At 49.7% G+C, this 22,632-nt stretch overlaps 2 protein-coding genes across 2 annotated transcripts; both read left to right on the plus strand.

Annotated features, from left to right (window-relative positions):
* Positions 1-829: 829 nt before the first annotated feature.
* LOC147349674 (myeloid-associated differentiation marker-like) lies at positions 830-11,158 on the plus strand. Its single transcript, XM_086365334.1, has one exon. It carries the CDS (start codon positions 8,968-8,970, stop codon positions 9,832-9,834), a length of 867 nt encoding a protein of 288 aa, XP_086221460.1. The 5' UTR covers positions 830-8,967; the 3' UTR covers positions 9,835-11,158.
* Positions 11,159-14,130: 2,972 nt separating this feature from the next.
* Positions 14,131-16,396, plus strand: LOC147349675 (myeloid-associated differentiation marker-like). Its single transcript, XM_086365335.1, has one exon. It carries the CDS (start codon positions 14,274-14,276, stop codon positions 15,210-15,212), a length of 939 nt encoding a protein of 312 aa, XP_086221461.1. The 5' UTR covers positions 14,131-14,273; the 3' UTR covers positions 15,213-16,396.
* Positions 16,397-22,632: the final 6,236 nt, after the last annotated feature.

The raw sequence follows: 22,632 nt of genomic DNA on the forward strand, positions 1-22,632 counted from the left end.
TGCTGAGGCCGACCTTCACCATACAACTTTAAATCCTTGTTCACTGCTAGGCCATGTTGCCAAGTTGGGGGTCGATGGGGGGGCGCTCTGAATGTTTATATAATTTCTATGATTATTTTGTGAATAGCATGATTATGTTGCTTTATGTTTGGGGTGTGTGTGTGTGTGTGTGTGTGTGTGTGTGAAGAGTGTTAATTTGTTCACAGGAAATGCTTTAAACACACCTCAATTTTTGGAGCCCTGTTTGGCATCTTTCTATTTTTCGGTACACTGGGAGACTCAGTCCCTGGAACTGGATCAAGATCGTCTGGACCTCTGAGGGCCCTTGGCAAAGACAGCCTGCCTCCTGAGCACGTCTGGATGCGAGGGGTGAGGTGAGAGGGCAGGATGCCCGAGTCCCGGGCAGCCATGGAAGCCGTGGGTGGAAGGACTGCCTCCTGGCCAGCCGTCCCTGTGAGCCGGCAGAGAGGCCAGGGAGGGGCCCTTCTGCGAAACTGACTGGCTTCCCAGGTGATCAGGCTCCTGGCGGGGAAGATGAAGTTCAAGTCCCTGTGGGGCTGTTCTCTGTCTGCCTCTCCCACTGTGCTAGGCTCCCAGGCCAAGCATGGGTTCTCTCTCACTGGACACGCTCCCCACCCCACTCAGACCCCCACCCCAGTTCTCTACTGCCATTCTGGGCTCACACCACCCACCTGGCTCCACCAGCAGAAGCTCTCTTACTCAAAGTTTAAGGAGGAGAACCCAGAACCCCCAGCTGCTGTGGGGTCTATCTCAGTGAGTGGGTGGCTTGCTGTCACTATCCTGCCTGTCACACTGGCCCTCTGTCTTCTAGTTCCAGCTTTGTCTCTGCCTCACTGAATGACCGTGGGAGGTCACTGAGCCTTGGTCTTCTCATCTGCACAGGGCAGGGATTGAATTGGTTGGTTGCTGAGGGCCCTCAAAGCTCCAATTTTCTGTCAGTCTGGAAATCTGGATGCAGGTATACTGCAATCAGACTGGAAATATCTTTACATGAGTACATGGGAGGTCATGCCTGGATGCTAGCCACTTTGCATGCCGCAACACTCCCCAAAGGGGCTTTCTCCTGGATATTTGCCTCCATGTTAAAGATGTTTGACTGGGGCTTCCCTGGTGGCTCAGTGGATAAGAATCCAGCAGCCAATGCAGGAGTCATGGGTTCGATCCCTGATCTAGGAAGATCCCACATGCTGCCAAGCAGGTAAGCCCATGCACCACAACTACTGAGCCTTATTTTAGAGCCCGGGAACTGCAACTGCTGAGCCCCGGTGCTGCAACCACTGAGGCCTGCATGCCTAAAGCCTGTTCTCCACAAGAGAAGCCATCGCAATGAGAAGCCCATACACCCAACTAGAGAGTAGCCTGTGCTCGCTGCAAGTAGAGAAAAACCCTTGCAGCAACGAAGACCCAGCACAGCCAAAAATAAATAAAATGAAATTATTTTGGAAAATTCCATGGATGGAGGATCCTGGCAGGCTACAGTCCACGGGGTCACAAAGAGTCAGACACGACTAAGCAACTTCACTTTCTCACCAGAAATGATTTGAAGTTGTTGATAGAGATTATAGCTAATTCATTTTTTAATGTTGAAGAAGTTGGGGTAATAAAACAGTAAGATTTCGTATATAAAAATGAATGTCCTATTGCAGTCATAGAGGAGAGTCGCAGATCTATAGATTATATGAAGTTGGGAAACACAGATCGTACAAAACATTAAAATATAAGTCCAGAAAAAAAAATATAAAAACAAAGATGTTTAACTAGTATACAGCCCCCCTCATCCCTCCGTCTCTTTGCAGACAATCATAGAGAAGGTCTGGATGCTGGTGTCAGGAACGGAAGTTGGGGATAGGGGCTATGAGGTCAAGGAGGGAGGGAGTTGGGAGTGGGCTGCACTGGAGGGGTGACTGCTCAGCCCCGGGGAACCCTGAACTCTCAGCTGCCTATTCTAAACAGGGTCTGGTTATAGCCCATTGAGCCCCTGGAGAGTTTCCCTTCCCAGAGGAGCAAGAGGGCCATGTGCTCTCTAGCAAGACGTCTGATGGGGAGGCATCTCTGTGGCCTTGCACATGCTCTCAGTCTTGGACTTGTACTCAAGGGTGAAAAGAAGGTGAGGGAAGCATCTGGCTGGGCATGGCTCAAATGCCTGAGGGATGCATACACCAGCAATTCTAGCTGAGATGTGACATCACCCTGAACTTTCAGGAGAGGGATCTGGCTTATCTGACACGTGATGTGGTCATCCCAGAGAAAGCTGGGATGTTCTCAAAGGATGAAGGATGGATTCACAGATAGATGGATGGATAAAATTAAGCTTATCTGAGAGAGATATCTCTAATGACTTTATGTAGATGACTCATTTATTTAAGAGAGGAAAATTGAATTTTGTCTCAATGTTTTGAGCCTGATGGACTAAGAGAATGAGTCTGAAAGGGAGGGCTGCTGGTCAGGGTTGTGGAAAAGAGATGGATGTTCAGCTTGCAGACTGGGGATCAGACAAGGATGGCTTGATCAGAGATCTGTTGGGTTTGAAGCAGCAGAACAAGAGCCAAGTGGAACAAAGGGTTCTTGTTAAGGTGGGGATGTAGATTTGGAAACTTCATACATAGAGATGATAGCCGATAGTTTGTGAATGAGTCAGTCCTCAAAAGAGAGACATTATGGCAAAATATGAAGAATGGGGAACCCTCGGAAGCTTGAATTAATATCCTTTGGTTTATAAATGGGCAAACTGGGCTCCAGAATTTGTCATTAATTCACATAGCAATCCATCCATCCATCCAACCATCCATCCACTCAACAAATACATTTATCCAGAAGCTATAATGTACAAGGTAATATTCTTGATAATGTTCATGGTTAAGGGCCTGACAAGGGATAGTGTCAGCAAGTGGGCAGACTTAAGAGAGAAGGATATGGGAACCAAGGAAGGAGGATGTTCAGGAAAGCCAATAGCATCCTATCTCATGGAGCTCAAAGAGCAGGAAAGTTAAAGAAAACAAGTTGGATTTGCTCTCTGGTGGATCCTGGGAGAGAGTTTTGGTAAACTGTTGGCAAGGAGGAGTCATGAATGAAGGAGTTAAGGAGAGACTGTCTATGCTTCTGGAAGATGGACAGAAATGATGTTTATCTTCTGCATCGTGCTTTTCAGTGGTGAAGCACTACATCTGTGCAACCAGCACATTCACCATTACAGATGTATTGTCTGAAATGTCTAAATAGGATTCCATCAGGACAGGGTTCCCTGATATAGAGCAGATGCTCTATTGTCTACCATCAGTCATTTACTGGTGAAAGCATGTGCTTTGGAAAAGCCCTGTGCCAGACAGCAGAAGACCTGGTTTCGAGTCCTGGCTTTGATGCCTGTCAACCAACCAGATTATGTTGGCCAGATCATTCAATACGAGCTTTTTATCCATATACCAACAAAGTTACTTCCTACCCCTTATCTGGTATTGCTGTTCACTTTGGACTCCCCCCAAATATATTACTTGCAAATTGCGGCTGCTAAATAAATACATTTGTTGTGTCGATGGATAGAAGGATAGATGGCCAGGTGGATGAGTTACAAATTCTGGAGCTCAGTTTGCACGTCTATAAACCAAGGGACATCAATTCAAGCTTTCTGAGAGTCCTTCCATCTTCAATCATCTATGGTCATCTATGATTATGCTTTTTATTAAAATCACAAGCAGAATTCTTCCAAAGTTGTTTAGAGCTAGCACACCTGGGCCAATTAAGCTGTTGTAGATTATCCCAGTGAATCTCCTTGAGGTTAGAGACTGGACCATCTATTATCATGGCTCCAAAGCCTTTCATCTATGATCAGAGATAGAATCTTAGAAGATTCATACTAAGCGTTCACTGAAGGAAAAAGGAATCACTTCCAACTATACTCTGATTCTCTAGAGACACTTAAGGATACGTAGCATGTGGTTGGGGCTTCCCTGGTAGCTCAGATGGTAAAGAATCTGTCTGCAACGCAGGAGACCTGGGTTTGATCCATGGGTTGGGAAGATTTCCCTATAGGAGGGCAACTCACTCCAGTATTCTTGCCTGGAGAACCTACATGGATTCTTGGGCAGGTTACAGTCCATGGGGTCGCAAAGAGTCAGACACGACTGAGTGACTAACACTTTCACTTCAGCATGTGTTTCTCATTGTAGACAACATGCCATAGTGTTTGCAAGCAACTCAAAGATGTCCTTTCATGACAGGACATGTCCCTGTAGCCCGTTTCTGGTGAGCCACCCGTATGTGGCTTCGCAGTTTCAGGTTTGAGCTTATCTCTTCCCTGGTAGCTCAGTTGGTAAAGAATCCACCTGCAATGCAGGAGACCCTGGTTTGATTCCTAGGTCGGGAAGATCCGCTGGAGAAGGGATAGGCTATCCACTCCAGTATTCTTGGGCTTTCCTTGTGGCTCAGCTGGTAAAGAATCTGCCTGCAATGTGGGAGACCTGGATTCGATCCCTGTGTTGGGAAGATTCCCCTGGAGAAGGGAAAGGCTACCCACCCCAGTATCCTGGCCTGGAGAATTCCATGGACTGTATGGTCCATGGGGTCGCAAAGAGTCGGACACGACTGAGTGACTTTCACTTTCTACATCCGTCAGTCCATCAACTCAGAATTCAGATCATCAGAACAGAATTCCAATCACAGCGTGAAAAGGAAGCCAACGGTTTGGAAAGCATCCAGAGGCAGGTGGCCAGGAGGGTGAAGGGCCTGGAAATGCCTGAAAATGAGGAGTGATGAAAAGAACTAAGGGTATTCATCCAGAAGAGAAGATGACATGGCACCCGCGGCCAATAGTACTGTCCAAGCTCACTGGGACTAGAGTTTGTACTTTTTTCTCTGCACGGTCCTTCTGAGAACAAACCTGTGACTGGTGAATGGGAGTAACAGGGAGGCTGATTTCAGCTCATTCTAAGAACCTCAGGAGGTTTTTTTCAGCCAAGTTATAAGAATATAGAATTGACTGCCCAGGGAAGCAGAGAGTCGGCTGACAGTTGCCAAGGATGGAGGAACACAGGCTGCCATAACCTGGGTGGATATACCAGGTGACTTCTCAGACTTCTTTCAGTGTGGAGGTTCCAAAGAATTTCGAAGTGGAGTAAAGAGAAAGCTCTTTGCTTTTGTCGATTTAGAAATCGTCTGCTGGTCTTAGCTGTGGTTCATCTCACACCTGGCTGATCTCTAAACGCATTTCTCTACTCAGCAGTTTGGGTCTCCCAGCTGAAATGATTATAAACCTCTTTTCTCTCTCTCTCTCTCTCTCTCTCTCTCTTTTTTAAAAGGATCTTTTTCTTTTCCAAATAAAGAACTTAGGAAGTCTCAGGAAGACTGGACCTACGTGGAGAAATTCCACAAGAAATAATTAACCAAACAAACAAACAATAAACCTCCAAGCCAAAATTATATAGCAGTGAAGTGCACACCTCCCAAATTCAGGTTGTCCGGCTGTCCAGAGCACAGAACTTTTGTCTGTCTTTAATATCTGGTGGATTTGCCTGACCCAAGATTGGACTTCTTAAGTTCGGTTCTGGGCATGGGTAAGTGGGAAACCCTCTGAAGCTTACACCTCCTGAAGAGGATAGAGAGGGAGAAACTTGGTTTCCATAGCAATTAGGGGGTCCCAATCATAAACAACCATTTTTTCTACCTGGACCCAAGTCTTCGAAAAGTAACTCAGCCTGAGGTTTGCACATTGGGGACCTCCTATCTGGTGGTTGGTGATGTCAGTGGAAAGATTTTCATGGAATTATTCAGAGTACGTCCCACAAAATAGAAATTAATCTATCAGCTGCAGGGCCTAAAATAAAAACTGATTTGCAGCCACTTTGTGACAACACCATTGCCAACCAGAAGTAGCCTTTGGCTCCCCGACCCAGGGCTCAGTTGGAATTTTTTTCACAGTAGCATAAACTCTCAGAGCCAGCATGGCTCTTCGGGATTGTCCAACCCCCTCATTTTACAGATGAGGTTTCGTTTGAAGCTAAGTTCCAAGCAGGATTTGCATCCAACAGGAAACAGCATTAACATTTTCCAGAAGCCGCCCTTGCCTCTCTGGTGAAGGCTACTTTAGCACAAAAGTCCACGTCTTGTTTCAATTAGCTTGCATGCTCTGGGCACAATTACTGGAAAATGGGGAGCTGGGCGGAGGAGGTGATGTCACTGGAGACCCCGGTAAAAGCCTGGTGATGTGTTGACAGTCACTGGGGCCCTCACTAATGTGATTGGTGATGGAGACAGGAGGGAGGCTGCTGTTCCTGGAGAAGCTGGTTCTAGGTGGCAGCTACTGGTCCTCAGGGGCCATTATGGGAGAGGCACCTGAGTGTCAGGCCTCAGGTAGGGGAGGGAGTGTGTCCACCGTGCTGAGTACCAGATACAAGAGCACCACCTACTGTCTGAGGAGATCAAGTGGATCTCTGCATCCACTGTGGGCAAAGAAGGTGTAGTTAAGTATGCTGGGCGGCTTTTCCATGGCTCTGAACTGTTTGAGGAGGACCCTTTTCTCCAGCTGTTGTCCCCAACACCCCTCTCTGGCAACCTTGGTTCCTCCACCTGCTGCATCTCACAGGAGAGCTGGGTTCCACCACACTGACCAGGGCTCACAGAGGATGGGCTCCAGTTCCCTGGGTCGTGGGCTTTCTATGAACTCACAGAAGCCTCTGCCTCATGGGTTTCTCTTCTGAGCGCGCGTGTGTGTGTGTGTGTGTGTGGTGTGTCTTGGGGAAGGGAGGGTGGAATGAGGGAGCTGGTGCTGTTGTGCTGACAATGCAAGTCTGTTCTGCAGCCCAGAGGAAAAAATTAGTACAAACTAGAAGAAAGAAAATTTTGGTGTTTCCAAGAATACTTAAATAATTGCTGCTATTCTGGTCCTGAGATTGTTGGTTTGTTTGAGTAATAGCTCTGGCCTGAGTCCTTAACACCACTCTGGCTCCCAGAGGCCAGGCTGGCTCTGTCACATCTGTAAGGATTTCTCCAGAATGTGTGGTGCTCAGAGGGACTCCATGGTGACACAAGGGAGCCAAACACTGGGCTATAAGGTGAGATGGTGAAAATGGCATGTCACTGTCCAGGGACACTTCTCGGGGCTCACAATTCATAGCATTTCAGACATGTTGAGGCTTTCATGGGGCTTCTTCAGTTCCACTCCAGGCCTCCTCCATGGGGAAGGTTGGCTCCATGCCTGCATCCCTTCTGGGTCAGAAGACAGCTACTGGACTGCCTCAGGGTCCCTGGGACCCTGGAATGCCCCCAGTCAACTCCAGTCTGTTCCCCCCAGCCCTGCCACAATCCCAGTGCATCTTCAGGGCTGGCCCCTCCCAGGGGTCCTGCAGGGGCCTCCTCTTTCAGCTTTTGCCTTTAAAAAGGGGCTGATCATCCATCCATCCCTACCCACTCCCTGGGATGCCCTGAAAGGCTCCATTCAGCATCAGACACAGCATCCTTGTTCATTTTCAATCCCTTGGTTCCCAGCTTGGAAGCTGCTAACCAGTCTCCCAGGCCAGGAAAATCCTGCTCAGGTAGGACTCCTCCTAGATCTTTCCAGACTTCCACCTGGATGGCAGCTTTGGAGCTTAAGAGCCAGACATGTTAATTTATTCTGTGGTTCCCCCATGATCCTCTACTTTGGAGTCATGCTGGATTGGGGTCTCCCTTCCCCAATGTGCAAGAGTCACATGTTAAGGTAAAACTCGGGGGAGGGATTCAGAACAGTCCCTACTTCTCATGTCATCCTGTCCCCACGGCCTTGCTCTCACCCCAGGGCTCCTCCCTGTTCACCCCTGAAGCTGCCCTCCTCCGGGTGGGGTTGTGTCCCCTCAGATGGCAGCTCCTTCTAGTGATGCTGCAGGGAGTAAAGGCTGGGACCCGTAGGTCTTCAGGTTGCTGTGGAAGGAGGCCGTGGCCTTGAAAGTGTATCCTGGGTCCCAGAGCCTTGAGCTTTGGTCCTGAGCTCCCACCCATGGGCCCTTTTGACATGTGGGCTATAGAGCAAAGCCTTCAAACCCGCAGCTTTGGCACTGTTATTTGGGTTCCCATTTCCTAGTCATGCACCCTTAGTATGCGAGTGTGCTCGGTCGTGTCTGACTCTTGGCAGCCCCATGGACTATATCTTACCAGGCCGTTGTCCATGAGATTTTCCAGGCAAGAATATTGGAGTGGGTTGCCATTTCCTTCTCCAGTGCCACCTTAGGGAAGGACTTAATTCCCCCAACCTTAGTTTTCTTGTCTGTAAAATGGGGTTAGCAGTACAATCCACAGTCCCTTTTCTGAAACCCTGTGGGGCAGATGTGCTCCAGGACTCCGAGTTTTTCAGCTTCATTTATGTAACATGGTGCATCTATCCTACATGACATAATACCCCACTGGGGTCTGAAACACCTTGTAATCAAACACATTGGTGTTTCTGCAACTGAATTTTGAACATTCACACGACATGAAATAAAGACCATAAATGGTCTGGGTCTGTTCAGTTCAAATTTTGTTACCAAACAATTTTTTTTTTTAAATTCTTGTTCAATTTTCAGAATTTTGAAAGGTTGGGGTTGCAGATAAGGGTCAGGCTACTCTGTGTCTCCATAGATAATGGCATGCAGCAGAAAGAGGTGAAGAAATGTTCATGGTCTGATGCCAGACCCAACCCAGCTGTGAGCTTTGGGATAAGACAAGTCTTGTGACAAGGTCAAGGGTGATGCGTGAAGGAGAACCGTTCAGGAGTGGCTGTGCTGTTACCCGAGTGTCTGAGCCATTGATTCCAACTCCACAGATCCTGAGCCTCAGCCATCACAGGCCCCTGAGCCTTTCCCTGGCATCTGACTTAATCCATCTCCAGGGCTGGACCTTTCTCGGGTGGATCCTCAGCTAAGACCTCTGCCACACTGGTGACCAGTAGGACCAGAACGACTACCACATGATCGTCCTCAGGCCCTGGGCTCCCCGACCATTATGGGCTGCTGCCTCCGACAGCTGCAGCTGTTCTCCACCTGCATGGCCTTCTCGCTGGGGGCCAGCGTGGGCACCTGGAAGGGGGCCATAGGTAACTGGTCCATGTTCATCTGGTGCTTCTGCTTCGTCCTGACCCTCCTCATCCTCATAGTTGAGTTATGCGGGCTGGAGGGCCACTTCCCCTTCTCCTGGGACAACTTTCTCATCACCTGCAACTGCTACTCCGCCCTCCTCTGCCTCTCGGCCTCCATCATCTACCCCATCATCTACATTCAGTTCTTCTCCAACAGCCACGACTGGGACCGCACCATCATCTCCACTGCATTCTCCTGCATCGCCTTTGTGGCTTATGCCATGGATGTGACCTGGACTAGGGCCCAGCCCAACATGATCACAGGCTATATGGCCACCGTGCCAGGCCTGCTTAAGGGGCTGGAGACCGTCGTGGCCTGTGTCATCTTTGTCTTCCTCAGCAACACCTCCCTGTACCTGCACCAGCCGGCCCTGGAGTGGTGCGTGGCCGTGTACTCCATCTGCTTCGTCTTGTCATCCGTGGCCATCCTGCTGAACCTGGGCAAGTGCGACAGCAGGCCGTCCATCCCCTTCTCCGTTTTCCAGGTTGTGCTGACCCTGCTCTCCGTCCTCCTCTACACCACTGCTCTGCTCCTCTGGCCGCTCTACCAGTTCAACGAGGAGTTGGGCAGGCAGCTCCAGCGGTCCAGTGGCGTGAACTGCAGCAGTCGAATTCCCACCTCCGTGTGCATCTGGGACCAACAACTGGCTGTGGTTAGTTTGACAGCCATCAACCTGCTGATTTATGTGACTGACCTGGTGTTCTCTGCCCGCCTGAATTTTAACAGTGGCTGAGGCTTTGCCCAAGGGCTCCCAATTCCTCCCTTGTCTCACCTGAAGTTCATTACCAAGCTCTGATGTCCTCTTTCCAGCTCTCCTCTCTCCCTTCTCACGTCCTTCTGCATTCATCTCACTCCCTTTCCCTTTTCCTTCCCACCTTCTGCTCTATCTCCTTCCTGTTTTCTTTGGTTGCCCACATCCTGTTTTGCCTTTTTCTCTTGCTGCTCTCTCATCTTTTCTACATTTTCTGTTTTTTACCCCTTTCCTGGTCATCCTTGGTTTTCTCATCTCGTGTGTCCTGACCACCTATCCCCATTTTCCTTCTTCTGATCCATCAGGACCTAAGACTCCTTCCTTCTCTGCCCACCACTGCCTCCCACCTCCTAAGGTGCTGACTCCACAGCACACAGCCCTCTGTGCAGCTGTTCACGCCCTGGGCTTCCGGAGAGGCCTTGTTGCCAAATCAAGTCTGTCCCTCTGGTACATGTGTGATGGGTTTGGGGATGGGGGTGGGTAGCTAGGCATTGGGTCCTCTTTCTTTGTGTACAGTATGTCTCCCATTTAAGTTAAAAAAAAAAAAAGTCTCTGGAGGTCAGTAATTTCCAGTGGGTGGGAGTCTTGAAGCAGAGTCCCTGGGTCCCTAGGCCCCAGCTGGTGGTTGGCCCCGTCTGACATTGGCTCTAGAATTTTTCCAAGCTTACTGAAAACCCACTGCCTACAGAAGCCATCTTAAAGGAAGCAAAGGCTGAATGCCTCCCCATCCCAACTACCGTCTGGGGAATCGAAGCAGGAGCTGGTGAAGAACCCCAGAGTCTTGAAGACAGCTGTCTGCAACGTTGGTGAGGGGCAGCGATGTGGCCCTCCTGCCTCAGTGATCAAAACTGCAGGTCCCGCCTCTGCAGGGAGAAGAGCATGGCCCTGCCAGCCTTAAAGCTGATGTCAGCCTGCCTGGGATCATTTGTTTTCTTTTTCTGGTCAGGAGGACAAAATTGACTGAATGGACCTGTTCTTAAAGGTGAAATTTCTTTTCTATTTTTCTGGGGAAGGTGGGTTGACTGAGTGGGGATTTCAGCTGCTGTAGTCAAGTGAATTGCAGTGCTTGAGTGTGTGTGTGCACACACATGTCAGTGGCTTTTTGCCACTGTGTTCTGCTTTTCTGAGACTCAGGCATAAAGTGACCTATATAAATGCAGAAAAAAATATGTATGGTTTCTTTTAATTACCTGGAGTTTCCAATCCCCATCAGCCCCTGCTGTCAACCATGGAAATCTTGTCCTTTCTTCCATATCCACAATGTTCTTTTTTAAAAACCTCAAAGATAAAATAAACAAAATGAAAATGAAACCAACAAAATCCACAGGTTCTAATTGCCCAAACTTGACTAGAAATCAGAAAGAGCCTAGGTCTTAAAGGGGCCCTGCCAGCCCTTGGATGCCTCTCTTTAAAGGTGTGTGCTTTGTGCATACTGACTGTGTGTGGTTGTGTGTGTGTGTGTCAGTGGGGAGGCATACATTAAGACCAGCAGCCCTTTAAATAACTGGCAAACTCATCTCAAGCCTTCTTCCTGCCGGTTCGCAGCCACAAAGCCTCAGAGCCCAGCATCCTAGAGTCACCAGGGCCAGAGGAGCCAGGCAAGCAGAGCTCTGGGGGAGGGGAGGGGAAGGACCCCCTCTGCTGCCCCTCACTCCTGTACTGGGAGGAAGCATGTGATCTTCACCCAGAGGTGGGTTGGATGGAGGGGAAGGGCTCCCAGGAGGTGGTCCTCGTGGCAGGAAAATCTTAAGAAGCAATAAAATAAAATTCGTATTTTAAAATAAGAAAAATTTATTTGGCCAAATACACCTAAAGCTGGGTTAAAAAGTTAAACAGATTTCTTTTTTGCAGGACTTCTTAGGACTAAAAGAGATCTATAGCAGTAAGTGATTCCCAGACTTGTATAATCAGGGAACTGTTTTTTTCCATGGAACATCATGGACTAGTATTCCATGGGATACTCTTTGGGAACCATCAGTCACATCCCCCTCCCCAAAGACTGGTTCAACAGCTTGTCCAGAAAGGCTCTAACAACATCACCTCCCACAGTGGGCCATCTTATTTTGCAGCAGCTTTCATTCCTTAAGGGGTGCAAAGTCCACTTGCCCTGCTCTCTGGACTTGCACAGAGAATTTCAATCTCTGCTCAGCTGGAGAGTTCTCCGAAAAGTCCTCAAGAGTCCTTGGCTCTCCTCTGCTCACCTGCTCTAGACAGGATGTCTTTGCGTTGATTCAGGTGCTCATTCAGGGCAGGAATTGGGTTTTGCTGTGGGATCTGCAGTGCCTGGCACACAGTGAACACACAGTAAATAGTTGTTTAGAAGAGAAAGGCATAGAGCCTCCCTGGATGGCTCACACAAGCACAACAGTGCCTCCATCTCCAGAACTTCCACATTCCTGCCTGCTTCGTTGTCAAGCCATGGCCTTCCCTAGGGTTTATTATTAGCAAAGGAGACAGGGCCCCTGATGTCAGGAAGCTGGCTGGGGCTCAGGGTGCTGGCCCTTCAGCCCTGGGGGCCTCTCAGCAAATAGTCCCTTGGAAACAGGGCAGGTGTCCCTGAGGAGGGGGTGGGCTGGGAGGGGCCTCACTCCCCCACACACTGGACCCTGGAGGAGCCCCTGTGTGAGCAGGACTGCAGCCCTGGCTGGAGGGACTGTCTTGGGCAGGTGACCTGGGCAATTCCGTGGTCTCCAGGGTCCCTGCCACTCTGGCCACGTGTCCCTGTCACAGCCCTGAAAACCCTTCAGGCCCCTGTTCTCCTGTCTCAGTTCCAGTCCAGGCCCCTCCTCCATGGGAAGGTTGGCTCCATGCCTGCCTCCCTTCTGGGTCAGAAGACCCCTACTGGGCTGCCTCAGGGCCACTGGGACTCTGGGATCCTGCCCGCCCCCGTCATCCTCACTCTGCCCTCCTGACCCCCACCCATCTCCCAGGAGCATCCTCAGGGTTGTCTCCTCCTTGGGGTCCAGCAGGGGCCTCCTCTTCCAGCCCCTGCCCTTAAAAAAGGCCCAGTCATCTGTCCATCCCCATCCCCTCCCTGGATACCCTGAAAGCCTCCACCTCAGCCTCAGACACAGCATCCTTGTTCATTTCCAATCCCTTTTCCCAGCTTGGAAGCTGCTAACCAGTCTCCCAGGCCAGGAAAATCCTCACTCAGGTAGGACTACTTTCTAGATGTTTTTGGACTCTTATCTGGATCGCAGCTTTGAAGCTAAAAAATTAAACATGATGTCAATTTATTCTGTGGTTCCTCATGACGCCACCCTAGAGTCATGCTGGGTTGGAGTCTCCCTGCCCCAGTGGGGAAGAGTCACATGTGAAGGCAAAATTGAGGGGCGGAATTTAGAACCCTTCCTACTTCCCACGTCATCTTGTCCCCACGGCCTTGCTCTCAACCCGTGGCTCCTCCCTGTTCACCCCTGAAGCTTCTCTCCTCAGAATGGGACTGTGTCCCTCAGATGGCAGGTGCTTCTAGTGATGCTGCAGGGAGGAGAGCCCGGGACACGTGTGTCTTCAGCTTGCTATGGGAGGAGGCCAAGGGCCTTGAAGGTGGGTCCTGGGTCTCAGAGCCCCGAGCTTTGGTCCTGGCCGCCTACCCATGGACCCTGCCGACATGTGGGCTGTAGAGCAAAGTGTGCAAACCCACAGCTTTAGCTGTGTTTTCTGAGTTCCCTCTTCCTGGTCATGCATGCCACCTAAGGTGAAGGCATGTGATTTCTTTAGCCTTAGTTTTCTCATCTATATAATGGGGTTAGTAGTATAATCCACAGTCTCTTTTCTGAAACCCTTGGGTCAGATATCCTCCAGAATTCAGAATTTTTCAGTTTCAGACAAGTGACCTGGTGCATCTATTCTATATGACATAACATCCCACTGGGGTCTAGAAGTCCCTTGTAATCAAATACATTAGTGTTTCTACAACTGCACTTTTGAGCACTCATAATACATAAAATAAATGAAAATCATAAATTATCCCAGATCTGTTCTGGTCAAATTTGCTACCAAATGAATTTTTTTAAACATTCTTGTTCAGTTTTCAGAGGCTTGAAGGTTTGGGGTTGCAGATAAGGACCATCCTACTTTGCGTCTCTATAGATAATGGCATGCAGCACAAAGAGATATAAAAAGTGTTCATGGTTGAGGCCTGACCCAACCCAGCTGTGAGGTTTGGGATAAGACAAGTCTGTGACAAGGCCACGGGTGATGGGTGGGGAGAACCATTCTGGAGTGGCTGTGCTGTTACCTGAGTGTCTGAGCCATTGGTTCCAACTCCACAGATCCTGAGCCTCAGCCGTCACAGGGCCCTGAACCTTTTCCAGGCGTCTGACTTAATCCACCTCCGAAACTGGATCTTTCTCTGGTGGGTCCTCAGGGAAGACCACTGCTGTACTGGTGACCGTGACCTGCCTTACAGTCATGACACCATGTCCACCTGGCGGACATCCCCAAGCAGTGAAGGCATCCTCTGGGTGTTCTGGCTCCTCCGCCTGCCGCAGCTCTGCTCCACCTGCGTGGCCTTCTCGCTTGTGGCCGACATGGGCACTCTGAGAGGGGCCATAGGAAACTGGTCCATGTCCTTCTGGTGTGTCTGTTTCGCCATGACCTTCATCATTGCCTTAGTTGAGTGTTGCAGGCACCCGTCCAGCTTTCCTTTCCTCTGGTACAACATCTCCGTCACCTATGCCTGTTATGCTGCCCTCATTTGCCTCTCGGCCTCCATCATCTACTCCATCACCTATGTCCAGTTCGTGCCTTATGGTCCTTACAGGGACCGGGCCATCGCCGCCACTGCTTTCTCCTGCATCGCATCTGTGCTGTATGTCATAGAAGTGGCCGGGATATGGGACTGTTACGAGCTCAAGGAGATCTTCTTCTATGTGCACACCAGGCGATCCCTGTTGAAGGTGCTGGAGACCTTCGTAGCTGGTGTCATATTTGCCTTCCTCAGCAACACCTCCCTGTACCTGCACCAGCCGGCCCTGGAGTGGTGTGTGGCCGTGTACTCCATCTGCTTCATCCCGGCAGCTGTGGTCCTCCTGCTGGACCTGGCTGAATGGAAATACATGCTGCCGGTCCCCTTCTCCATTTTCCAGCTAGTGCTCAGCCTGCTGTCTGTCCTCTTCTACATCAGTGCTCTGGTCCTCTGGCCGCTCTACCAGTTCAGCGAGGAGCTCGGCGGGCAGCCCCAGAGGCCCAGTGATGGGGACTGCAGGGACGAGCTCACCTACGACATGTGCGCCTGGGACCAGCGCCTGGCTGTGGCCGTCCTGACAGCCGCCAACCTGCTGGTTTACGTGGCCGACCTGGGGTACTGGGCCCGCCAGGTGTCTGTAGGGACTGAGGACCAGCCCAGGGACTCCTGATCCTCTGCTCACAGGAGGTATCCTCACCGAACTCTGACATCCTCTGATGCCTTCTTCCTGATCCCCTCTCTCCCTCCTCACATCCTTCCCCACGCATCTCGCTCTCTTTTCTGTTCCCTTCCCTCCTGCTGCTCTGTCTCCTTCCTGGTTTCCTTGGTTGTTCAATTTCTGTTTTGTCTCTTTCTCTTGCTTCTCTCATTTTGCCTTCATTTTCTGCTTTTTGGTCCTTTTCTGATCATCCTTAGTTTTCTTGTATCCTGTGTCCTGACCAACTCTCCCCATTTTCCTTCTTCTGATCCATCAGGACCTCAGACTCCTTCCTTCTCTGCCCACCACCTCCTAAGATGCTGACTCCATAGCACACAACCCTCTGTGCAGCTGTTCACACGCTGGGCCTCCGGAGGGGCCTCATTGCCAAAGCGTGTCTGTCCCCCTAGCAGTGCCTTACTGGTGTGGCTGGGAGAGTTTAGGGGGTGTGGGCAGGTAGGAAGGGATTGGGCTTTTTTTCTCCCAGTGGAGCAACTGTATAGTGCACCTCCCCTTTAAGTTAAAAAAAAACCTCTGAAGGTCAATAATCTCTAGTGGGTGAGATTCTTGCATGAGATACTCTGGGTTCCTGGGCCCCACTTAGTGCTCAGTCCTCCAAGAGATTGGCTCCAGAATTTTTGCAGGCTCACTAAACATCCGTCGCTTAGAGGGCATCTTAGAGGAAGTCAGAGGTAAATGCCTTCCATCCCAACTACTCTCTGGGGAATAAAAAAAAAAAAAAGCTGGTGAAGAACCCCAGGGTCTTAAAGACACCTGTCTGCAGTGTTTGTGAGGGGCAGCGATGTGGTTCCCCTGACTCAGTGATCAAAACAGCAGATTCTGCCTCTGCAGGGCGAAGAGCATGGACACTGCCAACCTGTCTGAATGTTTTGTTTTGTTTTTCCTTTTTTCCCTTCTGTTCTGTGGGCCAAAAATTACTGAGTGACTCTGTTTTTTAAGAGAAAGTGTCAAATTTTCTTGGGTGGGTGGTTTGTAGGGGGTGGGGGTTGCTGCTTCCATTGTGAAAGGAACTGTATTGCTGGGTGTGAGGGGACACATACGTGTGTTTTTCTGTGTTGGTTGCTTTTTGATGTTGCTTCCTGCTTCTCTGGGACTCAGGCATAATTTGCACTATATAAATGTGCACAATTTAAAAAGATTTTCTGGAGCCTCTTGTTCCTATCAACACTGCTGTCACTCATGCTGCTGCTAAGTAACTTTAGTCGTGTCCAACTCTGTGCGACCCCAAAGATGGCAGCCCACCAGGCTCCCCCATCCTTGGGATTCTCCAGGCAAGAACACTGGAGTGGGTTGCCATTTCCTTCTCCATTGTATGAAAGTGAAAAGTGAAAGTGAAGTCTCTCAGTCGTGTCCAACTCTTTGCGACCCCATGGACTGCAGCCTACCAGGCTCCTCTGTCCATGGGATTTTCCAGGCAAGAGTACTGGAGTGGGGTGCCATTGCCTTCTCTGCTGTCAATCATAGAGAATGGCTTTTTCTATTCTCCCACTTTCATAATAACTTTTTCAACCTCAATATAAACATGAAAGAAAAGAAAGAAAGCAAAACAAAACAAAATCCACATACTGTACTTGCTGCAAATTTGCCTAGAGCTCAGAGGAGTCCCAATCAATTCCCACCCTCACCCAAACATAGGTCTCTGGGAGCCCCTCCCACTGGCTCCCCAACCAGGCCTGGACTAGAGCCTGGGGGTGTGGCCCAGCCTGTGCCACTAGATGTTGGGCCCCACCCCAGTGCCCAGTATCCTGTCCCCTAGCTCTTAAAGGGGCCGTGACAGCATCTGGATGCCTCGCTATAAAGGTGTGTGCTTGTGTGCATGTTCAGTGCACTGTGTGTACATGTGTGTGTGCCCCTGTGCTTCCCTGCATTGAGATCAGCAGGCCTTTACAGTAACCGGTGGCTGTGAAGGTCCCACAAGTCTCCTGTTGTCAATTACAAAGCCTCAGAGCCCAGTATCCTAGGGTCACCAGGACCAGAGAGGCTGGCAAGCAGAGCTGTGGGGGAGGGGAGGGGAAAGACCCCCTCTGCTGCCCCTCACTCCTGAGTGGGATGAAGCATGTGATCTTCACCCATTGGTAGTGGGGTGGAGGGGGAGGGCTCCCAGAAGTTCATCCTAATGCAGGCAAATCTTAAGAGGGAATGAAATAAAATTCTTATTTTAAGGCAAGAGAAGAAAAATTTGCAAATAAAATGTTTCTCTGCCCATTTGGGCCTCTTCTTTCCTTGCTAGTGTGCATTGTACATTAATCTGACCTCCTTAAGAGCAGAAATATCTGCTCCACCATAGAGATGAATTTTTCTAGCCGAAGCCATGGAACTTCTTAGAAGATAACACTGCTTACTTACTTACGACCTTACTGGGGTCACTAGATGTATTACTTGTGTTCTGCCCATTTTACAAGATTCTTGTTTCTTGAGTCAATGATGAAAAAAATAAGATAACTAGGCTACTTGAAGCCGCTTGCAATGCAGGAGACCCTGGTTTGATTCCTATGGCGGGAAGATCCCCTGGAGAAGGGATAGGCTATCCACACCAGTACTCTTGGAGCAGATTTATGCAGATCGCACATACGGCAACTAGGACCCAGCCTAGCCACATACATAAATAAAAATATATGCTTTTGAAAAAGAGAAACAAGTGATTAGCCACTGGAGTCACTGATCTACAATCCACCCTGGAAGGAATTCAGAGTGAAAATCAGGATAAAGTACTTTGTGATCTGGGACAAGTGTGAGAGCCAGACCTCAGAGAGTTAGATATTTTCAGGAGAATTTTTATATGAGCCCAGTTTCTTGCATCTTCCAATATTTGGAAAAGCACTAAAACCATTACCCAAGATATCTGGTCCTCATGAAGAGCGGTAACCTATACCAAGCTGTGGGTCCCCAAATCACATACATCCTGCCCTCCTTACTTACCAGGACAGGTCTCAGAGGTTCCTGAGAGACTCTCTCCCCAGATATACTCATCCGGTTGGCTCCAATAAAACTTTATTTCTTTCTTAAGTTGACTATTGATTAATTTTTCATTGACAAACACATTGATACACCCAAGTTTTTGCACAGGAATATCATATTCTTATATTTCCTGAATCAAATGGAACACAGCCCTGGGATCTCACTTCCCAGGAGAATGGAAATGCCTCTGTGCTTTAATAAAAGAATCGCCCAGGGTGGGCTCACCTGAGGGGCTCACTGTCCAAGCCTCATGGTTCATGAAGGCGGCTGTTCCATCCCCCCTGCTGGGGGGTTAAGTGTCATTTGTCACAATTCCAAGGCTGGTCCAGTCCCTCACTGTGGATCTCAAAAGAGAGTGTAAAGGTCCTCTGCTTAGTCCAACCCTCTCGTCATAGAGGAGGACCAGCTGGACCCCAGGTAGGGGCAGGGCTTGTCCAGAGTCAGCCTGCGTGTGGCAGAGTCAGAGTCAGGACCAGGTGTCCTGTCCCCAGGCAGGCTGTCTGTCCACAGCCCCACGCTGCCTGTGACAAATGTGGCAGCAGCATCCTCCAGGCTGGGATTCTGCCCCGTCCACCCTCGTTCTGCATAAACCTGCTCCGTCCCCCTGAGGAGGGCACTCACTGCTGCTGAGTCAGTTTCCTCATCTGCTAGATGGGGGAGGGGTGCCAGAGACCCCTGGTCCTTCCCAATGCCGCCTTTCCCTGATCTTTTCTGCTGGGAGTACAAAGGGACTGATCTGAAATAGTAGAAGAGGAAATGGAAACCCAGACTGAGAAAGAGGTAGATTGGGGTCCACAGTCACATGTGGTCCTGCCTCCAGTCAAGTGGCCCCAGAGCCCTGGTCTGGTCTCCCTGGAGATGAACCATGAGTTGGATGGAGAGCAGAGCCCAAGAGATCTGGTTTCTGGTTTCAGTTCTGCCACAGGATAACTCATGAGCATGGATGAGTCTCATCACTGATCTGAGCTCCAGTTTCCCGTTTATAAAATAGTAAAATGAGGCTAAAATCATGGTTTTTAAGCTGTCCTCTGGAGACCTTGGTTTCTAGTGAGATGGTGGGGTTGCAAGTAGGGTGTTGGCCCACCCCGCATTTTCTCGAACCAGAGCAATCTGGCTTGAATCAAACTCCCACTCAAGATCTCATTTGAAAATAAGATTGGAAAGATTGGAAGTGATTCATATGCTCATCTTTAGGATGGTGGTTAATAAACTATTGTGTAGACAGAAGAAGGAATACTAAACAGTATGAAAAAATGAGGATGCTCTCAAATAATGATAAGGAAATATCTCCAGTATATACAGAGTAAACACAGTAAGATGTATAGTATGCTATTTTAAAATGTATAATAGGGAGAGAAATACAAATAAAAATTAAGATATCTATATAATTGGTTTGCTTCAAGAAACACAGAAAGGACCCCCATGAGTTCAGTGGAGCAGATGCCTGCTCTTAATCAGGAAGAGGAACGGAAGAGAGAGTAGATGGAGCCACAGGTAGAAGTGAGGTTTCTCAATATATGGCTTTTAAAAGAATATTTTTATTTTGAACCATGTAAATATATTACCTTTCCAAGAAAATAAAATTTAAGTTTGAAAACTATACCAACTGGAGAAGAAGGGTCAGGGGAGGGATAGTTGGCAGATGGTTTCCATGTTCCCTGCAATTCTGATGGACAGTCTGGGGGAGGAGCTGAGAGATGCCCACACAAGCCTGTCTCCAAAGGCAGAGGGAAGGGAGGTGCCTTGGGTCCAAGGGCTGGAGAGGGGGAGCTGTGGCCCCCAAGCTTACCTGCTATGACCAGGACTCCCCCAGTCCTTTAGCACACACAGTTGATGGAGAAGCCCCATGGTGCCCAAGCCTCAGGCCCTACCCTTGCTCCCTGCCTGGCCTGGGCTCTCTGTCTCCCGAGGCAGTGGCCAGAGGCTCCCTCCTCAGCCGGCCAGCCAGAGCCTCCTCCAGGCAGCGTGACTCCAGCTGACGCCCCCACTCCCCAAGACTGTGGCTTGAGCCGCATCCAGATCAGAGCCCAGGGCACAGATGTTCCCATTCTCTGGCTCTGGAGCAGCTTCTTGGAATAATCATGGAGCTAGCCTTCCCTAATTTACCTTTGAGTGGAGAGAAGAGGATTTCTTCTCTCCGGGGCATCAGGTACCTGGTTATCTGCCCTGGGAACCAGTGCAGGATGCCAATCCTGGTCCTTGTCTGTGCGTTTGTCTTCTGTCTCAAGGTGGGTGTAGGGAGGCAGATGAGCTGAGGAGAAGGCAGTGTCTAAGGTCTCCACGCTCTCTCTGGCATTTTCTGGCTGGCTGGTCAACAGGAAGTGGTCTGGCTGAGATGAGGGCACTGCTGCAGGACCTCTGCTTGGGGCATTGCAGTTAGACCAGGACACACAGGAGCCCGGAGATTATTCCTGGACCCAAGAGAAGAGGGAAGGGGCTCAGCCTTTCCTGAGGTTCTAGTACCTGCTGAGTTTTTCAGGAAGCCAGACTTGAACTCCAGGCTCTGACGAGGAGCAACTGTGTAACCTTCAGCAAAAGATATAATGTAGTTTTGGGGCCTCAGTTCAACATCTATAAAATGGGGATGACAATAAATATATCTCTGAAGATGAAATAGAAATAAGTCACCTAGTCAGAGTGCTGTTGCTGCAGAAATGGCTACTCCATTCCTCCTGGGTCTAAGGTACAATGCCAAATCCAGGGAGAGTTTAAGATCTTGAACCAAGTACCTAGGCTCAAACCCCAGCTCTGCCACTTCCTATCTGTGTGATCTTGGCCAGTTGACCTTTCTGTGCCTGTGAAAATGGGGACACAGAGCACATAGTTCAGGGGCTGCTGGGAGGAACAAATGCATCCACAGCAGAGCTCAACCTGCAGTGAGCACAACACGTGTGACCTCTTGTAACTGTTGTGTCCACAGCAGCCCCGCTGCAGCGCAAGTCCTCAGGGCCCTTTGTCAGCTGACAGAACCTGTGAGCTGTCACGTGAGGTCTCTTCTGGAGCCAGGCTGGGCTGGTGAGATTCTTTTCTGAATCTGCTTCTCACCAGGGGTTGGGAGTTGATGATGGGAGCTCTGTTCAAGCCTACCTCCTCACCCCCAGTCCAACCAGCATCTGTTTCCATAAATCCCTCCAGTGCTTTGTCTGGAAGAAGAGTGAGCTTCCTCAGGCAACAAAGTTCTCAGAAACCATCCATCTGGGCAGCTCACAGAGTGGGGCTCCCTCTGGGCATCCTCCCCTCCCTACATTGACCCTGACAAACCTTAGGACAGATGACACCCTCTCAGCACTACAGCCAAGGGAAGGCACTCCCCTTGTCCCAGCTGCAGCCCGCCTGCCCCTCGGGCTCCCAGCTGCCCACTGATACCAGCAGTACGCCACCCCTCAGGCCACCAGGTGACTGCAGTGGTCCATGTCCCTGCCGAGCCAGGGGCAGCTGCCCATCAACCCAGACCACTGCCCCCAGTAACTCTCTCATTGCTAATCTGGGGCCACTCCTTATGCTAATCTCTAAGAAGAAAGAGCTTGTGCTTCTTTCTGGTGTTTCAGGCGGAAGGAGGGATTCCAGAATATTCTGTTCCTGGACACTGCAGAGGCTGGCAGAGACCCAGATCCCTCCATCATCTCAACCTCTGCCCCCCACCACAGGACCCTGGCACGCCTGCTTTCTCCTCTTCCCACTCCACAAACTGGTTTTAAGCTTTGTTCTTGGTGTCAAGAAGTTGTTCCTTATAGGCATGTAAGGAAACAGGGTTCTGTGTCATCAAGCAAATAGGGGGACAGAGTCCCCAGTCCGTTTGTAGGAAGCTGTTATTTTTTTGTTGAAACAGGCCTGATATGTTATGTGTATAGTATTATGACCTATTATAAAATAGAATGCAAAACTCTACATTCAGCTTCAAGTAAACTCTGAGGCTTCAAACATAAACACTACAATATAGATGCACCAGGTAGAGCATTTGCCTCTTTCACGCATGACTATATTCCCAGCACTGAACTGGGCTGACACAGCAGTATTTGTTGAATGAATATGACTTTATACTATAGGTTTATGAATATTACCTTACAGCCTCACGATCCAGGTTGAACCTCCTGACCAGGTTACATTCTGTTCTTTCTAACTTTAGTGGAAATGACCTTTTCTGGTCATCCTTGGTTTTCTCATCTCCTGTGTCCTGACCTCCTCTCCCCATTTTCCTTCTTCTGATCCATCAGGACCTGAGACTCCTTCCTTCTCTGCCCACCACCCCCCCGCCCCTGCCAAGGTGCTGACTCCACAGCACACAGCCCTCTGTGCAGCTGTTCACACCCTGGGCCTCCGGAGGGGCCTTGTTGCCAAAGCAAGTCTGTCCCTCTGGTACATGTGTGATGGGTTTGGGGATGGGGGTGGGTAGCTAGGCATTGGATCCTCTTTC

Source organism: Bos grunniens, chromosome 21 (genome assembly GCF_055505025.1).
Source record: "Bos grunniens cultivar Pamir isolate PY7600 chromosome 21, Bosgru_T2T1.0, whole genome shotgun sequence".
Taxonomy (NCBI): domain Eukaryota; kingdom Metazoa; phylum Chordata; class Mammalia; order Artiodactyla; family Bovidae; genus Bos; species Bos grunniens.